The sequence below is a fragment of the Crotalus tigris genome, unplaced genomic scaffold (genome assembly GCF_016545835.1).
Source record: "Crotalus tigris isolate CLP2741 ecotype Arizona unplaced genomic scaffold, ASM1654583v1 scf7180000024307.1902530, whole genome shotgun sequence".
Taxonomy (NCBI): domain Eukaryota; kingdom Metazoa; phylum Chordata; class Lepidosauria; order Squamata; family Viperidae; genus Crotalus; species Crotalus tigris.
In genome coordinates this window covers 995,571-1,020,997 of record NW_024100479.1, presented here as the reverse complement: position 1 = coordinate 1,020,997, position 25,427 = coordinate 995,571, and the positions used below count along the sequence as shown (strand labels likewise).

General features: G+C 41.1%; 1 protein-coding gene across 3 annotated transcripts in view; it reads right to left on the bottom strand.

Annotated features, from left to right (window-relative positions):
* Window positions 1-25,427, bottom strand: part of PKN2 (protein kinase N2) — a 61,943-nt gene that overhangs the window by 20,987 nt on the left and 15,529 nt on the right. For 2 of the 3 annotated variants that reach the window (XM_039324719.1, XM_039324718.1), the window contains 6 exons: window positions 15,602-15,902; window positions 6,497-6,648; window positions 5,175-5,292; window positions 2,790-2,935; window positions 2,483-2,696; window positions 744-929 (listed from right to left, as the gene is read on the bottom strand). In XM_039324719.1, coding sequence (XP_039180653.1) covers window positions 744-929; window positions 2,483-2,696; window positions 2,790-2,935; window positions 5,175-5,292; window positions 6,497-6,648; window positions 15,602-15,902 — 1,117 coding nt within the window. Of the gene's footprint in view, window positions 1-743; window positions 930-2,482; window positions 2,697-2,789; window positions 2,936-5,174; window positions 5,293-6,496; window positions 6,649-15,601; window positions 15,903-16,661; window positions 16,730-25,427 lie in introns of all 3 variants that reach the window. The other variant, XM_039324721.1, reaches the window with a different exon arrangement.

The following is a 25,427-nucleotide window of genomic DNA, read 5'->3' as shown; positions in this document are numbered from 1 at the left end:
TTTTTTTAATGGAAGATTTTTTTTTCAGTGTAAGAGTTGAGAAGGAAAAAGCCCTCCTACTATTCTAGAAGGAAAACCTAAGAGTAAGGAAGATTACCCTCCACTCGATGCAAATTTTTGCATTTTTTGTAGTTCTATCTATGGTGACTGAGAAATCACTCTTTTTTCAATTCATGGTACCTATACTATAGAATAGCCTCTCTCTAAAAGCTAGGGTATCTCCCCCGATTATGGCCTTCTAAAGGGCAGCGAAGACTATATTCTTTGGGAGGAATTTTGGGATTGATTGCCAAGACATCTCAAACTGGATTTTACTGATTATTAATTCATTATGCTTTGTGTATTGTATTATGATTGGACTAACATTTATTTGACCATGTTGTTGTGAACAACTACGGACATTCCGAAGTGCAAATTTAATTATAAGAATAATTAAGGGATTTGAAGAGCCAGGGGCACAAAACTCCCTAAACCAAATATTTCTTTCCCTAGAATCATTCTGAATGAATCCAGAAAAGGGCATAGCTGCTTTAATGACTTGTAGACAATCATAGCAGTTGTGCAATGGGTGCTTCTATGTGCCTTTTAACTTTCAAATCCAAGCTACTGCACAACCTTCAAACACAATCATGATCAAATGTACGATTAGATTGAGTTCATTTTTACATATAGCTACTTCTTCTAAGAGATTTCATAGAAGTGTTTCTGAAAATGAAGAAAAAAACATTAAAAAGGTACTGAACTGGATAAATCATCTGTTTTCAGGAGGTTTCGGCAACTGCCACTTTTACTTTTACTCGTTCGACTCATGAAAGATGATCTGGCTTCACTTGGACTCCATCCAGGTAGAGTGAAGGATGTTGCTTTTGATCTACCAGGGACATTTTCCAGGATATCTTGGCAACCCATAAGCCTAACTTCCAGAGTACCTAAAATGAGATCAGATTGTCTTAACTCATATCATTGGTAAAACACCAGCTTCAGCAAGTAAGAAGCAATTGATAAATGGCATCAGCATCATTAACATCATTCTGTGTGGACAGGAATCTTAATGCTCTGTAAACCTCATATTTATGGGGCAGTGTAAAAGCTCTTAAATATATAAGCTTTAACTAGAAGAATCCAAAATTAGAATAAACCCATTGAAATCAACTGAATTTAGCTACTGATGCAAGTCCAGTAATTTTAATATGCATTCATAATGGGCTTACCTGACATGAACTTTTATGACTGTTCTTGCTAAACTTGTGGCAACAACAGCAAGTTATAGAATGTTAATAAACAATTTATATTCCATCTTTGCATAATCTCAATCTAGTAATTCTATAATAATAGACAGAAATGATAAAATGGGATTCCATACATTTAACCTGTGCTGATCAATGTATTGTTGTGTATTTGAGAGCACCCAGAAACAATACTCAGGCACATTCAGAGAATCAACAATCCCTGCTACAACTTTAGTTTAAAAACTAAAGTCATTTTGGGAAATATAAGCTAACAGCTGTGCTACTGCTTCTAATTTGGTTGTTTATTAAATAATTTAGTAAACAACATTTTAAGATCAGAGTTTTTATTCAACACCTGCTTCAAGTTAGCAAATAAAGTCTGCAGGGATATATTTAAGATCTTCATTAAGCATACAAGATACCTTGGAATTTATTTCCTTTATGAAATGCTGCAATTACAGAAGCACGCACAGACTGTGGAGGGGAACTGTTGGACTACAGCGTCTCAAATTTCATAACCCTCGTGCAGAGAGTTTTTCTTCTGTAATGCCTACTCTTAATTTTTTATATTTAATTACTTTAATCTAAAAACACATTAGCACAAGTAAATGAGAGATACAGTGTTATGCACTGCCTGTTTAAAATTCTCTTCATATTATTAAGTTTTAATGTTTTAGGGAAAAACCTAAATTCTCATCAGAACTGAATGGCTATGAGGTTATGTCCAGATTTCACTGCAATTCTTTCTAATATAAGGAATAAAGATACAAAAACTTTTTAAAACATTCCAGAAATTAGAGGCATTAAATAAATGATTCAAACATTCTGAATTAGAATCCTTTAGGCAATAACTAGAGTTGCAGATTCTAGCAAGCTACACAATGCAATTCTTTAGCTTATCAGATTATGGCTGGGTCCCATAATGAAAATACGTAGAGACCACTGTATTAAAATAAAATTTTTCCCTTCACTGATAATCTTCATAAGCAATATTCCCAGCTTTAAAAGTCTGAATTTAGTCAAGCAACTGAAATGCTTGCTATGATGCAATTAATGCAAACAAGAACTTGGCCAAAAATAGCCACTGCACATTTTCTTAGAGATAATACATATTTAACTATGATTTAACTATGCCCATTTATATTTTAAAACATACAAACATACAAAACTGCAATGTCTCTTTTTAATGCAACAAATATTTTCAAGTTAGAAACCAAAGCACACAAAATGTAGCTATTACTGCCCCAACCAACCTGTTAAAGCTGCTGGTTTGGACAGTGTACTGTACTGATTTTGTGTGGATATCATACTTTGCCGTGGACTTAGTGTTGGTGAGGAAACAAGTGAAAGTTCTTCTATAATAATACTGCTTTTGGGATGGTTTTTAGGGAGTTCATTTAGTCTTTGTTCTAATGAATACTTCAAGAGATCCAGCTTCTGGCTTGATTCATTAAACCTTGCTTGAGCCTTATTCAGTGAAACAAGAGAAAAAAAGAATCAATTAGGGAAAACTCTTTTAACACAATATCATTCAAATTTTACTTATTACATAAAAATTACCTCTGAAAGAGCTTTTCTGTCGGTAACTTTTCCAGAGCCGAACAACTTCATAACATTTTTGGCTCCTTCTGCCACCGCATATTCTATCCTAAAATGATGTCGCAATTCTTCCATCCGAAGCTCAAGTGGGCTTATCACAGGCTTTGCTATACATACAAAAATAAACAAAAATTAGTACTAACCTAGTATATCAAACTATTAGCATAGTATGTTACACTAGCCAGAATATTGGCACAAAATTGAGAAAACATTTAATAGATGTATTACAGCTCGCGTTACCTTCTTGGGGAGCGAGGGCATTAAAGCAGGCAAGTCTGCCCTCTTTTATATTCATGCCAATGTTGCATGTGCATACAAAAGAGGAGTTTGTGTTGTGATGCCAAATCTGTTATCTTGTCCAAGTTTGAACCCAATCCCATGGCTTCTGCTTTATAGATCTAATACAGATTTACTAACCAGCCATATAAAACTGGATAGATTGACAGATAAATGAAGTGAACTAAGCACTCAAGGGACGGTTCTCTAAGCTCTGTAGAGCTTAATGTGACATTCAGCTACACATTAACAAAAGTCCATCAAGAATTTTTGAATATGGGTATTTTACCTGCCAGCAGATTCACGGCAGAGCAAATGCCAACTAAAACAACTTTAAAAATCCATCTTGGTGGGGGCAGACATCCACTGCATTTATTTTCTAAATGTTACAAAGTACATGAAGGGGTTTCACATGCAGACAAACACCTATACATTTGAACAGGAGAGACCTCTTTACCTGCACGCTATGGAATAACTATACAAGCACGGGATAATATCCTTTTGTGTGTGCATGTGCCTTTGAGTCAGTACTGATTCCTGGTGACTGCCTGGACAAGTCTCTGCATTTTTCTTGGCAAGATTTCGGAAATGATTTGCCACTGCCTCCTTCTTCCTAGGGTAGAGAGTGACTGGTCCGAGGTTACTCATCTGCCTTTGTGCCTAAGGCAGGACTAGAATTCACGGTCTCCCAGTTTCTAAACTGGATAAACTGCTTCTTCTTCTTTTTTTTGACAACTCCCTATCTTCTACTTTTTCTGTCTCCATCTCCTAGCAATTGTTTATATCTAGCATAAACTACTGACTTTTCAGCTCCCTTTGTTTAACAAAAACTTGTGTCTTTATTCCTTCTTAGTTTCTATTCTTGGCCCTTTAGTGATGCCTGTCTATTTAGTGATAACAATATACAATGGTGTTGCTTTTTCAGTAATTCACACCTGTCTTGATTCAGCTGGCTGCAACAGATGGAAATCATCTTTGACATGCGATGTATAAAAAGGATTCAGAGTGTTCAGAAAGCTTTTAGCAGTGTTATTAGTCCATCTTTCCTAGGCCAGTTTAAATAGGCTTACTCATAGCATCAACTCATCTAGGAGAAACAGTAGCAAGCCGATAGCACTCTTACCCAAGCCTACTGATTGATGGATTTGTCACATGACATCCAAATGTACTAGGCACGTATACCTTTTGAACTCTCACTTGGAAAGGGGGAGAGTTACTTGTGGGACAGCCCAATGGCTTCTGCTTATCCTACTAGATCTGGCAGGTTGGGCCTACTTCAGATCCCGGAGGCCTCAGAAGCATGCTGTCATGGCACTTGCCTTATAGAACAGCCTTGCCCTGGAGATATATCACCCTGACAGCTTTCAGACTTGTTTTTTCCACCAGGCACTGGCATGGAGTGGCTGGTGGAAGAATGCACGTTTTACTGGGCCTTCAATATTGTTTCTTATTTTAAAGGGCTCATTGTTTTTTTTTATTGTATTGTAGTTCTATTCTGTTCATTGCTGTGTTTCTTCTGGCGGCTATATAAGTTTGTTTAGTAAATAACAAATAATATAAATAAGAACATTTAAACTGTTAATGAGGCATGTGTGGAAAGCTTACACTCATAAGAGGAATTCCCTCCCCCCCGTAATAATCTATTCTGCATAAACTTTATTCAGAATGAGGAGTAAAAACACAAGAGAGTTCTGAGCAGTCCAGAGACAGTCCCACAAAAATGGGATTCATATGACAACATTAGGGATTTGACATGAGCCACAGGGAACCAAAACAGGCAGGCAGTTATGAGTTGCTCAAGGTGTTGTGTGCATACCCATGTTTGTAACCACTTGTAGAAGAAGAATACAGGAGCCTGGTTAATGAGCCTTTCCAGAATAGCTTATGTTAAACTGTAGTACAGATTCCTAGACTAATAGGGGAAGAGAAAGGCTGACTGAGCATTGATCTGGCCTTGTAGTAGTGTGGGGGAGGTCAGGACTGGGGACTTTTTTAAGAAGTTCCATGAGAGTTTTGAGTTAGAAGATTCTAGAAAGATTTTAGTGAAAGGTTTTCTCTCTAATGTTTCACCATTATCAAAAGCCAATTCATTAGTCTGCACTGCTTGAAGAATCTGCATCCTTATAACTTCAATTTTTGTCTTGCTGTCCTGAAGCATCTGTTGAGCTGTTGCAAGCAGTTTTCTATCCTAAAAAAAGAAAAAGAAACAACAGTTATGTGATCCTAAAATTTGAATTCCCCAACGAGTTTTCAAGTACAATTCACACTATCTTTTCCGAATATGAATTCTGACAAACTAAACAAGATTCAGAAATCATCATGGTTTGAAAACTAATGTGCAATGACTACCAATACATTTTATTTAAATTTTGGATGTATTGGGCATAGGCATCAATTACATCCTTGTTGTTTAAATTTCTTTTATTATTATTATTTTTAATTCATCTAAACTAATGTAGAAATTAGAGCACTACAGCAAATAGAATAATGCAGCCTCTAAGAGACAGAACCAAAAAGAAAGTCAGGATTTTTACTAGAATGCTGTTAGCATTTATTTGTAGTATATAATACTGAGAACATTTATACAAATGAAGAAAAAAAAATCTTAAAAAAACTACTCTTTCTCTTTCTGTCACACAACACATACACAGTTTAAAAATGGAAGGTAACGGAAAGGACTTGAAGAAGTTTTCTTCTATGTTAGTAGCTCAGCAGCAAGATTAACAATGTAATTTAACATATAACTGAAAGTGTCTGGAAAGCTACAAATTGATTTTCAGAAAGGTCAGTGAACCATCAAGAAGCAATTCAAACTGTCAACTCTCTGTCACTGTAATCCATTTGATTCTATTGTAGAAATCTACATTTCTGTAGTTCATGCTCTACATGCCAAAATCAAATTCCTATTTATGATTGCTGATAAACACCATTCCATGGTTTGGTATAGAAACAATACTTCCAAATATGATTTACTGGTAATGTTATCAGAGCACATTACTGGAGGATGTGGAAATGGTATCATAACCCTAGATGATCCACGGCTAGCACAACCCGTCAAAAGAAGCAGAAATTCCCCTTGGTACAAATAGATACCAACAAAATATCTGATATGCTTAGAAATTGACTTTTAAACATAATTTCTATATCTTCCCAAATGGCCACTCTGTAATGTCAGATACTCAAAATGTAACAACCTGTAACATTTTCATGTAACAACCTGAAAATTAAACAGTGTATTACTGAATTCAAACATGAATTATTTGTAATTAGCCACAGGATAGGAAATTATCCATTACTCTGGTATGGATCTATTTATATTGTCTATCTTGACTGTAAAGTTTTAAATCCCTCATCTGAAAACCTTATTAAATGTGTGAGCTAATAAGTCTTACCTTTGATGGACCATTCGAATACATTTGAATCATATTTTCTGCTCCCTGCTTTACTTTCAATTCTATATTTAACTGTTTCTTTAAGGCAATTAATCTGTTGTTAGTAGGAAAGCGAGGATCACTGTTTGGTGTATCAGGTGTTCTGGGACAATCTGTAAATTTGAAACAAATGCCCATTATTTTTCTAAATAATACTCTACAATAAAAGGAATGCATTAAGTTTGTATCAGTCAAAATATCAATTTTGCAGTAACATTTAAGTTGATAATATCTTTGTCCTAATACTGTTCATATTTTCTACCTGGTGTAGTCACTTTCCATTTCTCAAATGAGGACTATTTTGTACAAACAACTATTCATGTAAAACTAAGGCAGCACAACAATAGTTCTATGAAACAATCTCTTGTTTTAGTGATCTAATACAGCCATTTTATAAAACTTTTGCTAGACAATTAAAATATTTATTTTAAAAAATACAGGAATAATTTGGCTACCAAATTATTATTTAGGTATTTCAACTAAAACTTTATAATGCAAAATAAATAAATAACATTAAGTGAAGTTTTGATCATACAACATTCTAATGGAAACTCACAAAAAGATGTATTAGCCCCACATGACTGTCTCCACTATACCAGTGGGATTACTGAGGGTCCCAACAGTATTGTTGCAAAGTGTTTTTTATTTTGGAACAAGTTAACTTTCTATTCAGTTTTAAAAAAAATACTTAAAATAGTTATTAAAAAAAACATGGTACAGGAAGCTTACTGGATAGCAAATGATATATTGAAGATATATAAGTTCCCATTGGCTTGATATTGCTACCTTGTGGCCTAAGAAGGAAACACTGGTTACTTAAAGGGGAAACAATAGTTTTACTTTAATCAATCGTCCATTGAAATTCTCATTAACACATATACATAGTGTATCACTCTTGATCAGGGGTGTCATACTCCCAATGTCACGTGATGTGTCGCGACGTATCGCAACTTTTTTTCCATTGTTGGCAATGGAGTGAGTGCAGTTTTGGCATGACCCATACGGCCTGTGGGCCGGCAGTTTGACACCCCTGCTCTTGATTATAAGTAGCTTTGAAGAAGTTACTTTAAGAAAGCAAAAACAGAACTAGTTATGATTTTACAAATTATAATGCAGTACCATTTATATTAGTCCTTTTATAAGATATCATTGTTAGCAAATTACTATTAAATTATGTTTAGTAATTAATGAATGTTCACCATTCTGGGAGCACCTCCAAAGTCTCCATATACAGTCAGTTCTCATTATTCATGGAAGTTATGTTCTATAAAGTTGAGGCAAACACTGAATTAGCAAATGCTAAAATCTTCAGTTTGGAAAGTGCATTCAAATTTTTAGACTCTCTGCGTGTCTGCAAATGATCATGAAAACACTGCTAATATTTTGGTTACAAATACATTTTATCAAGCAGGTGGATTTGCAAGTGCGAAATAACGGGCCAATTAAATTATTGATTACTTACAGGCAGAACATCTAGATATATATTTAAATATTCATATCACTCCGTTGGCACCTGAAAGTGTTGTAAAGCTGTTTTGAAATCATATGTTATGGAGTGGGAAGGCACTCTAGTTTATTGTGCATAAAAATATTATACCAAAACATGAGCACTTCTGTTTTTATTAGTTTACATAGTTAACTAGTTAACGGGGCCTTAGTTAAATATTCCTTCTGAGGCCTCATGATAAAAACTCACAGACAAATCTTTGGATAATCTTAATTGCTGATAATTCCCCTTTACAACAGGAGTCGCTTGCAAAGCTCCTTGTTGGGTATTTTACCTTTTAACAGATTTGAAGGAAGTTATGAACATTCAGTTTAGTTTAGGAATGTTCGATCCTAGAAGGCAAAGTTAGTGTAAAGTTTTTTCAATTAGTAATAAGCAAGAATAGGTCTAGAATTAAAGTAAAACTTATAGCAAGTCTCAGTTTTGCATGCAAAAATATTAAAGAACAGATTAGCTTGCAAAAGAATGAAGGAAAATGGTCAAAATGAGAGAGAGAGAGAGAGAGAGAGAGAGAGAGAGAGAGAGAGAGAGAGAGAGAGAGAGAGAGAGACAGAGAGAGAATTGCTTTCTTTGTCTAGTGCAGGGGTCTTCAAACTTGGCACTGGCTGAGGAATTCTGGGAGTTGAAATCCACAAGTCATAAAAGGGCCAAGTTCAAAGACCCCTGTTATATACAAATGCCCAAAAACTTGAGCAAGTTAGTGAATCTTTGTACTTTGTAAGATGCTTACTAAAAATGGGGAAATGTATAAATTTTAAGATAGGTAAATATTGACTGCAATGTCATGGATAGTATGTGGTCGGAGAAACATCTAGTGATTGTGCTTGTCTTTACATATTTATCAGATTTATTGATATTATTGTATATTTTACTGTATTTTTCAAATCTTTTAAAAAAAGATTTGAAAATGGCTATATATGAGAGTACGATTGTGTGTTGTTTCTCTATCATTACTCCTTAAAGTCTCCTTAACCCAGGGGTAGGCAACCCAAAACACTCAAAGAGCCCCTTGGACCCATTTCCCACCAAAAAACAAACAAACAAAAACAAACAAACAAAAAACTGGGAGCTGCAAAACCTTTTTGATATCTAAAATGAAGATAACACTGCATATATCCTTTTGTACCTTTATATATATATAGATATCAAAAGGGTCTCTCTCCCCCTCCCTCTCTTTCCTCTCTCTTTCTCCCTTTCCTCTCCCTCTTTCTCTTTCCTCTTTCTTTCCTCTCTCTCTTTCTTCTCCCTCTATTTCACTCTTTCCTTTCCCTCTCTTTCCACTCTCTTTCTTTCCTCTCCCTCGCTTTCTCTTTCCCCTCTTTCCTCTCTCTTTCTCTTTCCTCTTTCTCTCTTTTTTCTCTTTCTGTCTTTCTTTCCTCTCTTTCCTCTTTCTTTCTTCTCTTTCTCTTTCTTCTCTTTCCTCTCCCTCTCTTTCTTTCTTTGTCTTTCTTTCCTCTCTCTTTCCTCTCCCTCTCTTTCTCTTTCCTCTCTTTCCTCTTTCTGTCTTTCTTTCCTTTCTCTTTCCTCTCCCTCTTTCCTCTGCCTGTTTCTCTTTTCTCTCCCTCTATCTTTCCTCTTTCTCTGTCTTTCTTTCCTCTTTCCTCTCCCTCTTTCTCTCTCTTCCCTCCCTTTCTTTTTTCTCTCTTTCTTTCCTCTTTCTTCTCCTTCTCTCTTTCCTTTCTCTTTCTGTCTTTCTTTCCTCTTTTTCTTTTTCTTTCCTTTTTCTCTTTCTTCTCTTTCCTCTTTCCTCTCCCTTTCCTCTTTCTTTCTTTCCTCCCCCTTTCCTCTCCCTCTCTCTTTCCTCTTCATTTCTCTTTCCTCTCCCTCTCTTTCCTCTCCCTCTTTCTTTCCTCTGTTTCTCTCTTTCCTCTCCCTCTCTCCTTCCCCCCTCTCTTTTTCTTCTCTTTCTCTTTCTTCTCCCTCTTTTCTCTTTCTTCTCTTTCTTTCCTCTCCCTCTTTCCTTTTTCTCTCTTCCCCCTCTCTTTCTCTCTCTTTCCTCTCCATTTCTCTCTTTCCTCTCCCTCTCTCCTTTCCCCCCTTTCTCTTTCCTCTCCCTCTCTTTCCTCTTTCTCTCATCCAATGTAGCCGCAGCAGGGGCTGCCAGCCCCTCCACTGACCCGCCTGCTCCCCCATACCCCTCTTGCCCTGGAGCCAGCCCAAGCCACCCGTGGGGCAGCAGGAGGAAGAAGGGGAAGAGGAGGAAGAGGGCAAGGAAGCTGCCGCCGCCAGGAGGAGGCTCTCCTCTCCTACCATTGATGCATCTCCCTCTTCCTTCCTGGTAGCCGGGATCGCAGGGGCTGCTGTCCCTCGGGCCGCAATTTGCGGGAGGGCTGGCCCTCTCAGCAGAGCCTCCAGCGGGTTTCTCTCAGCGGGGATCCCGGGGCTTCCCCGCGCGGCTCCACGGCCATGTGCACCTTGGATGGGGCCAGCCTGGGAAAGGCACTTCCTGGCTGAGCTCCTCCCAGGGGCGGGGCACCCGGGCGCAGGGCCAATCAGGAGCCCTGTGAGGAGGCAAGTCCATATGAGAGAGCGAGAGAGAGAAGGGAAGTGTAAGTGCCTCTCTCTCTCTCTCTCTCTCTCTCTCTCTCTCTCTCTCTCTCTCTCTCTCTCCAAATGGTGAAGGAGGCTCCGGAGCTGCAGGTGATGGCTCAAAGAGCCGCATGCGGCTCCGGAGCCGCGGGTTGCCGACCCGTGCCTCAACCCAAACACACACAAACAGTTATTGGTATTAATTACATATATACAACATATTATACTTGATTCAGTGATCAAAGAAATAGGAAAATAAATATAAATAAAACCTTGGAAAGTTCTCTACTTGTCCTTGAGGCACAAAAATTAAATAGAACACAAAGCTTTAAATTAGAAAGCAAACCAGAATATTTTTAGATGATAATTATCAGATACCCAATTGCAATATACATAGCTTTCTGGTGTAGTGCTTGAAGACGCTGAGATAGAAAGCAGAAAACTATGACTTCTAGTTCTCCCTGCTGGGTGACTGAACCAGTCACTCTCTCATAACCCCGACAAGAAGGTAAAGGCAAGCCACTTCTGAATCATGTTACGAAAAAGACTGCACGGCCTTATCCATGTTTATACCAAGACTGACTTGAAGGTAAAATAAATAACTGCAAGTTAACAACCTCAGCTGTGACCTTAATTGATTAAAGTCCTCCCACCAATTGTCAGTGCTGCCTGACACTGAAAACCCCTAATCAATTTCACACAAAGGGCTTGCAGCCATGAGCCCAATAGGCAAACTTTAGTCAATGCTAGAGTGTTCTTTTCTATGTGTATTCACCATTGTGTGTCTGTTTACTCTCTTGTAATCCCTTCTTTTCCAATAAAGGTAAATACAAACATCAATTCTCTTCTTGCTAATTACTCTAATGCCAGGGTGAGCATTCCAAAGGGCAGGAGTGGGGGGGAAAGGCTGTAAAATGGGCCTCTTTCCCCTGCAGCCTTGTGAGTTGGGTTCCAGAAATCTTTCCTGCCATTATGGCTTATCTGACTATTTGAGGGCTTACCCTTTTGTAAGGCAAAAGAAAACTGAAGTAAAATTGTAAGCATAGCTGTGATCATGTGATTGTTCCCTTAGTGACCATTTTACTTAATAACTGTGTTGCCAGTCCCAATTCTGGTCTCTAAATGAGTACCTATCTAGATTGCTGAGTAGTAATTATTTTATTTGATTTCATTTATATTCTGCCAAAGCAATACAGATTCACAGCAGTTTACAAAACGATTAACAACATCCATCCCGGCAGTTTACAAAACACTGAAAACATGTGTCTGTTTTGGCACAGAGGTTAGAATGCAGTATTGCAGGTAACTGCTCACATTGCCAGGAGTTCGATTCCCTCCACCCTGACCGACTCAAGGTTGACACAGTCTTCCATCCTTCTGAGGTTGGTAAAATTAGGACCCAGATTGCTGGGAGCAGTATGCTGACTCTGTAAACACTTAGAGAGGGCTGTAAAGCACTACAGAGCAGTATATAAGTCTTACGTGCTATTGCTATCCATATTTCATTTTAAATATAAAATGAAACAATAAAGTAATAGGAAGGAACAATAGCAACAATTAAATCAATGCAAACAATTCAAAATAAAATATATTAAATATGGCATTAACTTACTATTCCAGTGCCACATCATCAAGAGACAACCCAAGATCTGACCAAAATTTTAAATGGACAAAGAGTAACTCTGTTATGCTTGGTTCAGTTTCAAGCTGTTTCTCCACTGCAATATTTGATCGCAGTCACCTCTTCTGATCTTGCTCAGGTGGGATCCAGGTCAGAAAATTTCAGCCTGGATATTTATGTCTTCCACCTCCAAAATGGGTACAGTTTACTATAGCAAGAGCTGCTGTGGATACAATTAGGGCAAAACCAAGTCCTCCTTATTATCCTTACTACAATGGTATTGTCGTGAGTATAACTTTTTTACCAGCATCCAGTCCAATTCCCCCTTGATCTTTCTCCACTGGAACTCCTCAGTAAACACATTAAAAAATAGGTTCAAAGGCCAATCGTGTCAAATACTCTGGGCTTCTGTAAATTCCAATCAGAACTCTGGGCTGCTTTACAAATTACTGGGAAGGTCCAAAAATCACTTCTGAAATCCATGTGGATCCCCCTACAGCAGGGGTAGGCAACTTCGGCTTTTTTATGACTCATGGACTTCAACTCCCAGAAGTCAGCTATGCTGACTCAGGAATTCTGGGAGTTGAAGTCCATGAGTCATAAAAGAGCCGAGGTTGCCTACTCCTGCCCTACAGGCTTGAGGCAGACCTCTTACCTGGTCTACCGATTGTGCAGAAGCATTCTGGGGTGACAAATCTCAGAGCAATCTGATCTGACTATGCCAAAGGACTCATTCTTCTACCTCCCAATTTCGGATTACCAATCAGCTGATGGGACCTAAAACCCAAACCCAAAGTGTATGGCATTTCCATCCCATGATGGACTCCCAAACCCTCCCAAAAACTTTCTTCACACATATGGAAGTTAAAATTCTTCATTGCCTAAAGCCCAGCCCTACAGTAAGTCCCAAGAAGTCAAAGAGAAACGTGACAACACAGCAAAATGAACTGCACAAGCAGGATCCTAACTGTCCCACTAGCCCAACATTATAGACACATACTGATCACCACATACACGGCAAGACCATGCATTGTCATTAGATCATCCTTGACACTACCTCCACCATCTAGAGATCAAAGCTGCTATAGGACAGAATTCAGTGAGAGGGACACTGTCACTCTTCCAAATCAAATCTCAGTGATATAATAAAAAAGGTGAAAATCTGATCTTGAAACCTATAGCAACTGTAAATTGGGAAGGAATGTATGCACTGTATTACAACATTAAAAAACCGACACTATAATGAAGAAAGAACAAAGGAGTATATTTTAACTTCAAGGTAACCCTAATATTGCCAGTTTTAAGTAATTTTTGCCATTACCTGTTTTAGGTTATCGCCAGTATAGCAATAGCACTTAGATTTATGTACTGCTCTGTAGTGCTTTACAGCTCCCTCTAAGCAGTTTTTAGAGTCAGCATATTGCCCCCCCCCCAACAATCTGGGTCCTCCTTTTACTAACCTCAGAAGGATGGAAGACTGAGTCAACCTTGAGCCAGTCAGAATTGAACTCCTGGCAGTATTAGCTTGCAATACTGCATTCTAACCACTGCACCACCACGGCGCTTATCACTGCATCTTTAATGTTATCATCATTTATACTAATCTTTATGGCAGAAAGCATCAAGTATAGCGGGTTTGGCTAAGACTATACATATTTTAGATTACTAATCTGTCAGCACACCATGAGTTCCTGCTTTTCTCATCATGGAATATGGATTAGAATATTGATGTAAATCATAGAAGAAGACACTGTTGTCTTAGCTCGCAGAAAAATAACCTCAGTAAAAACAAATATGAAATTTGGGCAATTCCAAAGTTAATGATATATATTTAATGATATATAGGTACTCCTCAACTTACAACTGTAATTGAGCCCAGAATTACAGTTGTTAAGTGACTGTGGTGATTAACATATCATCACATAATCAGATTTGAGTATATGACAATTTTGCAGCAGTCATTAAATGCCACGGTTGTTAAGCAAATCCATTTTACCCAATGGGCGATTTTGCTGGAAATAACGGCTGGAAACGGGCAAAAAAGTCAAAAATATAGGATGCTGTAAACAGCCAAAAGGTGAGTCAGCTGCCAGGTGCCCAAAATATGATTGCATGATTACGAGAGTGTATTTGTGTAACTGCTGTAACTTTGAAATCAAGTAGTAAGTAGCTTTTGGGTGGGTCCATTCTAACTTGTTTAATTTAGTGAATGGTCATTAAATGACCGATCATAAATTGAGGACTACCTATAGATTCAACAACGAACTTTAATAGTATAAACATAAAAAAAATTCACAGATTCAGAATTTGTAGAAAAGCAGTTTACTCAAATGCTGAAGTTCTGCAACTATTGATTTTCAGTATCAAAAACTGACTAAATGATGAACATAAGGAAAACAGTAGCATTTCTATCATATTGTATTACAGCAAATTAACATAATGTGGTCAGGGAACAAGATTGCAGAGCTAAACTTTCTATTTTAGGGGGAAATACTATGGAGTAAAAAAATATCCTGCATGTCACTCAAGCCATCAAATTATAGACCTGGTAACTGAAATACAGGACTATAATTAGCACAAGATGAATTGCCATCATTCTTCTAAATTTTGCTTTTAATATTATATCATAGCTAAGCATATTTTTAAGATTTAGGAGCATAATCTCTCAAATCATATTTAAATAACTGTTCAATCAGATCTTCAGTGCTGAAAACCTCTGTACACTCATGAGAGACTTCTCTGTGGTGGCACCTCCTTCTAGAATACTTTCTCTTCTGAAATTCAGGAGGCACCAAATATAAAATATTCTAGTAGCCCCTTAAAACTTTGTCGAAGCCTTCCCAGCATAAATGATGGAAGAATGTTTATCATTTTAGGAAATATATATATATATATATTAAAAAATATTACATTGTATTATTTTGAAGTATTCTGCTGTTTTTAACTGATAACCACTTTGAGATGCTTTGGTAGAGAAGTATCAAATATATTTAATAAAAGGCATAAATAATGATACAGATGACCTGAACATTCCAAATTCTGATGTTTCTACATATAACTAAGCAGACATGAGGATGACCACTTTTTTTACATACAAACATCTGCAAGTAATGAACTGCAAATGTTGCTAAAATCTACAATATTTAAAAGCAGGTAAAATGTATAGCAGGCATGTCAAACTCGCGACGTCACGTGACGTCACACGACGTATCGGAGCTTTTTCGCCATTGCCGGCAATGGGGTGGGCGCAGCTCGGGTATGATGAAACCGGCCCGCGGGCCAGCAGTTTGACACCCCTGATGTATAGGAATAATATATTCAAAACTCTAAAGAAGGCATCTGTTTCCACCTAAATTGCTGCAAACGTTTAATACCTTTGTCAAAAAGAAAAAAAAAAACAGTTGCATACCTGTAACATCTTCAGGTTCTGCTACCACAATGTGAGCATTTAATTCCTGTAATTTATGATGCAATTCCTCTAGCTTCTTATTTGATTTTTTCAAAATGTTGTCTACGTAAGCCAAGTTTTTTTTATCTGTAGTGACCTTCCTGAGGTTTTCTGCTCCTTCTTTGATTTTAAGTTCCTTCCTTATTTCCCGTTTAATTTGGTCCTTCACTTCATCCAAATTCTGTTGTACCATTGTGTCCAAATAGTCCAATTTCTGTCCAATGTTCACGTTCTCAGGAACAATGATATTTCGCACATCTCCCTATATTAAGCAGAAAAATATAATGTTAATTCACTAGTTTGCAAAACTACGTGAATGTCTACTATTCATTTGTTTTCAGACATTCTTTACCCAAAAGTCACAGAGCTTCATATACTAACAATACTAATATAACTGTCGGATTTAGAGAATATGTCGTATGTCTATTTTTAACCTAAATGCCTTAAAATTCTGCAAGATTTACACACAGGAATTTTATTCTGATAACTCTGACAACCATAGCTTTAAGAATACAGTCAATCCTACACATATTCAAAACTAATTCCCACTGAGTTACCTGAGAATTTTTCCTAGTTATACCATTTCAGCTTTAATATTTGTTGGGAAATAAACTTAAGCAATTATGCTGTGCACTATTAATGTAAAAGGTTTATATTTTTTCTTTTTCTCCTGAAATATAGTCACATGTGCTCAATTTTATAAAACTTTTTTGATCAGTTTGGAATAAAAATTACAACTGAATACCAAGGTATTTCAGTATCTATGCCTAGTAAGTCACATATATGGACTAACCAAAGATATTTGGCCACTACTTATTTTTGTAGATAATCTCAATCATACATAATTATGCGTATCTGTAGTTTTATCTCATTTATATATTACCCCTACAAAGACAAAAACCATCATTTTTTCTAGACAATTCATTCTTTTATCTTCCTTCTAACTGTATGAGCTCATACACACACTCACAGATAACAAATATGCAGTCTAGAATTATTATAAGACATTGGTGAAACTTGCCATATTTTTCAGATGTCAATTATCCATTGGTCCATTTAATACTGATTCCACAATGTTCAAAACACTTCCTGTCAAAACAGATAATTACACTAAGAGCTGAAGTCCAAATCCTAAATAAAAATAAACCACTTTATAAGCTGGTTGGTAATGAGATCAAATCTGATTAGGAAAAGCAAGCACACAAATAATCTTGTACTATTACAGGTTACTCACTGTCTGCTTAATAGTAATATATCACTTGAGCTATTACTGCATGTTTTATACAGCAGGATGTTTGATCATTTGTTGATTTAAAAGAAGTATAAAATAACGTACATATGTTTGAATTACAGAATTGTCTGCAAGAATGTGATGGCTGCTTACTGAATACTGTATAAGTATATATGATGCAGTGTAAGAATTGTGTGAGAATAAATGAAATGCTTACAGAATGATTCAACTGTCAGCAAGATAAGGATGTATAATATCCCTTTGAGAGTTTAATGTATTTATGGAAAAATGCATAAGGAATGCTTCTGCTGATGTTTGAAGGGTGTTGGTTGGGATTTAAATGCATGTATACTTTTGTATACAAATGATCTCATGTTGTTATTAAGCTCACAACCCTAAATAATTCTAGCAAATGTTAGATAGATTATATGTTGCAACAACATGCCGGGAATGCAGATCTGAAAATTTAAAGTATTGTTATCAAAGGGGAGGGTAATTGAATTTAACAGAGAAAACTGAGTAAATATTGGAAAATTTATACATAAATGATGAAAAAGAAGAGCAATTTGTGCCCTTGATAGAATGTTTACTAAAAGCAGGGAAATGGATGCAGAATTTTTAAACATACAAACAATGTAAAAAAGTTAATGGATAACATAAGGACTATGATGAAGCATGAAAGTTTGTTGAAAGAAGTATAATGTGTGGAAGCGTGTGCTTCTGTCCTTTCAAAATATGGAAGTGTGAATTGGGAATGTTAGGTGAAACGTAAAAAGTTGAATATTTTGATAATGGAGCACTTAAAAGAACACATGTGATAAAATAAGAAGAGATGGGATCAAAAATTAATGGGCGCTGAATCAATGTACACCAAATACAAAACAGAGTAACACATGAAAGAATATGTTGAGGTAGTTTGACCATATGGTGAGAATGAATGAGAAATTATAAAACAAATTATAAAGATAGCAAGTAGCTTAAGAGAAAACCATTATTCTTCTATTAACTAAAATTCTTTCAAAAGCCATGGTATTTTCTATCACGTAGTCTGTAATGCTACATTATTTGTAAAATTTAATCTAATGTAGTGTTTGAACTTTATCTTGATGCAATTGCAGTTTTTTTTTTGAAGAAAAAGTTGTTTTGTATATGGCTCGGACCTCCTGCTGATTCCAATGAGGGGCCTTCAAACTCTCTTCTCAAAACTTCGCTATACCCCCTTGCAATTCCCAAAGATAGCAAGCTCTGTTATCTCCCACTAGTTACTTTATTCCAAAGGAAACGTTTTTCAGAGCAGCTGGTTTTCCAGTAAGAAAAACTACAGATCCCTTTCTGTCCTTAGTCTGAAGGCTGGAAAGAAAAGAGGGGGGGAAAAAAAGGAAAAGAAAAATTGTTTTCTGAAGAAGAAACAGCTGCTGTCTACTGAAGGACTGATTTTTTTTCTGAGCCACCTGATCTCACAGGCCATATATATCTCAGTTCATAAAATAAATCAGAATGTATGTTACAAGTAGCTTCACTGACACTATCTTCATTTCCAAATTACTAGATCTAGCCTTGTTGCTGCTGGCTTTGAAGATGGGGCTTTCCCCTAACCTGGCTTTCAGCTAACCTTAGAAGAGAAACAGAAATGCCTAAAGATGGAGAAAAAAAATGGAGATTGCTCTTTCAGTTGTAAAAATTCAGCACACTTCACTTCGTAGTATTAGGAGGAAGGACAAATAATTGATCTTAAGTTCTTGAATGGAAAATGGGATATTAATCTAATAAACAAGGAAAATATTGGTGATTTAGTTTTTCTTTAACTCCTTCAGTTTCTGAACATCTTGAAAACAAGTTTTTCCACATTCACTTCGCATTGGTAGAAAGTTAAATAATCAATAACCATAAAGAGAAGGAAGAGGGAATACTAGACTAACTACTGATTTAGAAATTAACAGACTTTCTAAATAAAATATTTACCCACATTTTGTAGAAAATCAGTAAGCGCTTTTAAGCTGATCCTAAATGGACTGAATTTTGAACAAAGGGTCTTAAGAAAATTTGAGCTCCCCCACCAAATTTAGTGAATTCTGCAATAGCTTCCACTCATCTAGTAAAGAGAACAGGCTAGAGCAGTGGTGGCGAACCTATGGCACGAGTGCCAGAGACGGCACTCAGAGTCCTCTCTGTGGGCACGCACACCATTGCCCCAGCCCCGCCTCCCCCCACAGCCCCCTCCTCACCAGCAGCCTCCCCGGAGGGGAGTCAACCCCGGGTACAGCCTGCGCAGAGCAGCGCAGCCAAGCACATGGCAGCTGGGCAGCAGATGATGCTGCAGGGCACAGGTACAGGGCATGGCCACCATGGCGCTGCAGGGCCGCCTGGGCGATCTGCAGCGGCTGTGGATGGCCTTAAGGGTGGGCGGGCGGGCTGGGGAAGGGCAGGTTTTGGGGCACTCGGTCTTTAAAAGGTTCACCATCACTGGGCTAGAGTCACCCAAATAAGCATCACCTGTGAAATATTTGGAAAAAATTGTATAATAAAACCAATTACAAATTTATTGAGTATATTTTACACCTATCAGAAGCAGATACCTGATTATTAAAAAATACAATACCACCCTAAAATCAATGGGTTAGCTCTGCCTTCCTGCCCATTAGACTAAGTTAGCCAAACTTGCCACGCCTATCTTGGGATAGGCCACTCCCACTCTTGATGACGGTGAAAGCAGCTGACAACAGTCCAACGTGTTGGCTCCCGGATCCCTAATATAGCCTGACTGTTTTTAAGGGTGGGAGTGGATTCTCCATCTCCGTGCTGAGAAGATGCATTCAGGTAAGACAACGCCCCTTCTCCAGCACCGGAGATGGAGAATCCACCAATGGGACATACCAAAGCCTTATTGTCCCAATGGGGGGGAAACAGAGGGGGCTCTAGGTATGTCTCCAATAGCCACTTGCTGAAGGACTCTCCTTCCAAAGGAAGTGTCCGCCGAAGCAAATCAGTCTACCTTATAATGCTGTACAAATGAGGAGGGCGATGACCATGTCGCCGCCCTGCAAACCTCCTTGATAGAGGCCTGTGTGGCCCATGCCGCGGAGGTCGCAGCACTGTGAGTAGAATGTGCCGTGATGTAGCTTGGCGCTGGCAGAGAAAGTGACCCGTACTCCTCCGAGATGCAAGCCTTGATCCACCTGCCTATGGTTGAGGCGGATACCTTCTGTCTGCTAGAGGCACGATGAAAGGAAACAAAGAGAGCTTCAGATTTGCAGAAGGGCGCCGTTCGCTTGGTATAGTAATGTAATGCCCTGCAAACGACCAATGTGTGCCACTGTCGTTCCAAGGTATGAGATAGGTTAAGGCAGAAATCCAATAGGACGACTTCTTGGGCTCTTTGAAAAGGGGTGTTGCCCTTAGGAATGAAGATGGAGTCCAGTCGGAGGACCACCCAGTTTTGGTGAAAGGTGCAAAGGTCCTCTCTGACCGACAGTGCCGCGAGCTCAAAAATGTGCCAGGCTGAGGTGATAGCAACCAGAAAGGTGACTTTCAGGGACAGGGACCTCAAGGAACAAGAGCTGATGGGTCGCACTGTGATTTGGTGAGGGTCCGCAGGACCTGTGGCAAATCCCAGGAGGGGTACCTATGTACCACAGGTGGTTTAGTGTTTGTGGCACCCTTGAAAAAGGAGCGTATCCTAGGATGTTGTATCAGGGGCACTGAATTGGCGCAGGTAAGTAAGGTGGACAAAGCCGCAACCTGCCTGCAGATGGTGTTAGGTGCTAAACCCCTGTCTAGGCCCTCGAGTAAGTATTCCAGGATTCTCGGGATTGTCAGGTCCGAGACATCTGTTAGCTTCCTCTCGCACCAATTGCAAAAATTCCTCCCTGTGGAGTCATAGATACAATTTGTCACCCGTCAGCGGGAGGCCTGAATCATGGAAATTACTCTTGTGGGTATGATTCCGCGTTCAGGATCTCAGCCACTGAGGTTCTGGGTGCTGTAGAACCTCCTGGCTGAGAGACACGCGGTCTGGGGGAATCCTCCATGGAGAGGAGCTGGAGAGATTCACCAGGTCTTTGTGGCCAATACAGGGCCACCAGTATGACCTCCGCCCGTTCCTGCAACATTTTGCGGATGGTTGCCGGAATCAGGGGGAGGGGGGAAGGCGTAAAGCAATTCCCCCAGCCATGGGCATCTGAGAGCATCCGCTCCCTCTGCCCCCTGGGAGGGGAACCGGGAAAAAAACCTCGGGAGTTGGGAGTTGGTCAGTGAAGCGAACAGATCTATGACTGGTTGTCCGAACCTCTGCGCTATTTCCGCGAAGAGATCCGGATGCAGGCGCCATTCGGACTGGTCTATGGTCACCCTGCTTAGAGAGTCCGCTTGTTGGTTCGCCTCCCCCGAGATGTGTTTGGCCTTGAGGGAGGACGGTTGGTCTCTGCCCAGAGGCCCAATGCCTAGGGCCTCGATCATGAAGTCCCTGGATTGGGTGTCTCCTTGTCGGTTCACGTGGGCCTTTGCCATTACATTGTCCATGAGGACTAGTATATATTGCCTCGCCACCCTGTTGCGGAAGTGGCGGAGGGCCAGGTGTATGGCTCTGAGCTCCAACCAATTGATATTGTGTTTCAGGTCTGCATGGGACCATTGTCCCTGGGCCAACTGAGATTGCAGGTGTGCTCCCCAGCCGAACAGACTGGCATCTATTGTGAGTGTGAGCCTGGTGGGTTCCTTGAAGTGTGACCGTCTGGCTACTGCTGGCGAGGCCCACCACCTGGGAGACCGCAGGGTTTGGGGGGGGAACCCTTATCCTTTGGTTGGAAGAGCTGATGCCCCATCTTTGGAAGAGGAGGAGGAATTATTGGAGGTCCCTGGAGTGTAGTCTGGCCCAAGGGACTATTGCAATGCATGAGACCACCTTCCCTAGGAGCTGGGAGAACAGGACCAGTGGTGCTATTTGCTCCCTGCGAACCCTGAGGACCAGGGTCCGGATGCTGTCCCGGCGCTCCTGTGACAGGTAGACCTGATAGCTGAGTGTGTCTATGACAGCACCCAGGTGTAGGAGACGGGTGGAGGGGACGGTCTGACTTTTCTGAAAGTTCACTGAGAACCCGTGTTCCTGAAGGACCTTGAACGTCAACGTTAGGTCCAACCGGGCGGCCTGAAGGGAGGATGACTGAATGAAAATGTCGTCCAGGTAGCACTGGACACGTAGCGGTACCATTCTTAGGTGTGCGGTACCACTCTTGGAGCTGCTGAGAGACTGAATGGGAGGTCTCTGTATTGTAGTGATGGCCCGCGCAGCAGAACCTGAGGAATTGCTGGTGGTTGGGGAAGATGGGGATGTGGAGATACGCTTCCGTGAGGTCTATGGATGTCAGGAAGTCTCCATTCCTTACACTGCCCAAGATGGACTGAAGGGTTTGCATCTTGAACTTTCGGTATGCAATATGGCGGTTCAAACCCTTGAGGTCTAGAATCGCCCTCCATCCCTCCAGAGGTTTTAGGGACCATGAAGACGATGGAGTAGAATCCCCTGCCCCGTTGTCCTGTTGGCACTGATTCTTTTGCCTTTATCTCCAGGTGTCAAATGGCCTCTCGCATGAGGATGCTTTTAACAGGGTTCCTTGATTGAGGGCAAAGAATGAAGCGCCCTGGGGGGCTGGATATGAATTCCAGGATCAGACTATATCGAATGCTTTGGCGAACCCAGGAATCTGTGGTGGTGGCCTCCCACTGGGGGGCGAAGAGTGCCAGCCTGCCACCTATGGGGGGGCAGCTCGAGATGGACCTTCTATAGGGCCGACCCCCCCTCGAAAGGGCCATTTGCTCTGAAATTGCTGTCTGGGTCTGGGGCCTGTCTTGTCTGGCCGTGAAGGCTGAGGGGCCCCGTGTCCATTTCTGTTCAAAAGGACTGTCTGCGGGCATATGGGTTTGCGCGCCTTTTGGCCCGTCTGCTGGAATGGACCAACACCTTCTGCTTGTCCTTATTTTCGATCAAATAAGGTGTCAGGGCCTCCCCAAACAATTTTCCACCCTGATAAGGAGCCGTAGCAAGACGCCACTTGGCCTTGGGGTCAGTTTACTAGTGCCTGAGCCATAGCATCCTGCGTGCCGAGACGTTGGATGCTATAGTTCTAGATGAGAACCTGGCCGCATGTAGTGGGGCATCTGAGATGTACTCCGATGCTGCCACAAGCTTGCTCAGGTCCTGCTGGGTACGTACCTCCTCCTGAGGAAGCCTAGCTTGTAGTTGTCGGAGCCAGAGTAAGGAGGTTCTGGCAAAGAAAGATGCACAAGTGGCGGCTCTTACCGCCCACACTGCCGCCTGGTGAGTTCTGCGGAATGTCAGTTCCTATCTCCTGTCATCGGCCTTTAGCACCTCTGCTATGTCCCCCAACACTGTGGATGAGGGCAAGAGGGGACCAAAGGGTTCATCTACCATTGGCACCTCGAGATCCTGTGACTGGTCTGGCATCACACTGAATAGTTTTTTGTCCATTCCCCCCAGGGGGGTAAAGGTGCCAGGCAATGCCCATTGTTTCCAGATCGCGTTGCGAAAGAGTAACGGGTAAGGTACATGGTTCTGGGTCACGATAGGTTCGAAAAACACCAGGTTTGAATCTGAACTGGACGGTGGGTCTGGCTGTGGGATCTGATCAGGACCTATGTTGGCCGTGGAACTGGCCTTGCGGAGCAGTGGCAGGAACAGGACCGGGTTGAAAAGCCCTCCAAATGGAGGAGGATCTGGGGGAGGTTCTTCCTCCTCCCACCAGGCCATGTCCGGTTGGTCATCCTTCGTAGGGGATGAGGCCCTGCTATGGTAGGACTGGGATGGAGAGGAAGGGCCCTGGTAATCAGGTGCACCTGACTGGAAGAAGGGTGGAGGTATGGGAGCCAAGGGTTCGGGTCTTGGCCCATGATGGGACCTGGTGGCAAGCGCCCTGTCTACTGCCTGAGCGATCAGTGTTTGGAGCCAATCCTCAGAAGGAGATCCCTCTGGCCCAGTCCCTCTGAGCCCTGCTGCTGTGGGGACTGAAGGTGGCCTCTGGGATCGAATGTGTGAGCCACGGTGATGGTGATGGTTGTTAGATCAATTGGACTTGATCTGTCCCAGGGGAAAGAGCGTTTCCCTCCGGGAACCAGACCCTTTGAGTAGAAGAGGAGGGCCTCAAGGGGAGGTTGAAGGGCACGTCATCTGTTTGCTCCGCCTTTGCCCTGGCCTGCTTCGGCTCTTTGGAGAATTCTTTCTCCAAGGCCTGTTTCTCTGCCAACTTGGAAGACTTCCTTCCACAAATGGTCTTGGTCTTGGCCTTGATCCTATCTGCCGCTTCCTGCTTGGAGGATTTCTGCCTTTTGCAGCTGGTGAGTGGGGAGGCAGTGTTCTTAGGTTGAGACACCACGGATCCTCCATCCTAGGTGAGCTATCTCAATGGTACCGAGAGGGAGTTCTGGCAGGGGACCAGTTGGCGAGATGGGCTGAACAGGTGAAGCAGGGGATGGTTGTACTGTTCTCCTGACCACCCGACCAGCAGAGGGAGCAGACTGTTTGTCCCCCTCCTTTGGGGTCCGGTCTTGTCTATGACTGCTTGCTCGTAGATTGACTGATGGCACTAAAAGAGGGGTGGTGGTCAGGGTAATGAGTTGCACCAGGGATTGTTCAGCACATGCTTGAAGAGTTGTGACTAATTTATTAATTTTAATTTTAATTTTTTTTTAAAAAATGTCTTTATGACTTGTGGTTCTGATTGACCTGGCCTGACAATGCTGGCCTAAATTTTTTATTTTAGTAGTCCGGTGATCATTTGAAAAACAGGGATAAAGAGGGAAGGAGGGGTGGCCGGAGGTGAAGATCACTGGCGATGGCCTGTGCAGCCACGCAATCCTCTCTTCCCCTGTGAGGAGGAGGGAAGCTGATTGTGGTATCTTCGTTCCTGGGGAGGCTCAAGCCTCCACCGAACCTCTTGACTTACTGGGCTGCCGCATTTGTCCCGGCAGCCAAAATGGTGGCCGGAGCGATTCTGTGCAATTGAAGAAGAAGACGGAAGTGCCCTTTCGGCTGCCAGCAATTCAGCGCGAAAAAAAGGAGCTTCCGCCCTATCGGCGGGAAATTTGAAGAGGAAGAGGCAGAAGTGCCTTCTGTTGTCTCAGCGTGCCCCATCGTCCAAAATGGCGATCGGGGCGAATGGCGCGGTAGCGAGGCAGCCGCTCGGCTCGGGGATGCCGCAAAGAAGAAGACTGGCCAGCAAGGATCACAGCGATTAGTGAGAGAAGCTCAGAAGAAATCAGCAAGAAAAATCAATTCCCAGGTGCAGCGGCCGCCGATCTGATTTGGTGAGGAAACCAGCCAGTTCCTCGATTCAGGGACAACAGAGATTTAATCTCCATCCCCTTGGAGCCCAGCCGACTCTCCTCGGTTCAGAAACGAATGGAAACGGAGTCTCCACCCACCCCCAGGAGGTTCAGATAAGCTCCTGCTGCAGCGTTGGTCCCAGCGCTGAACAGCTGAAGAAGGATTTCCCTTAGGAGGGAGCTGAAGCCTCAGCAATAACCCCAGATCCAGGAGAGGGAAAG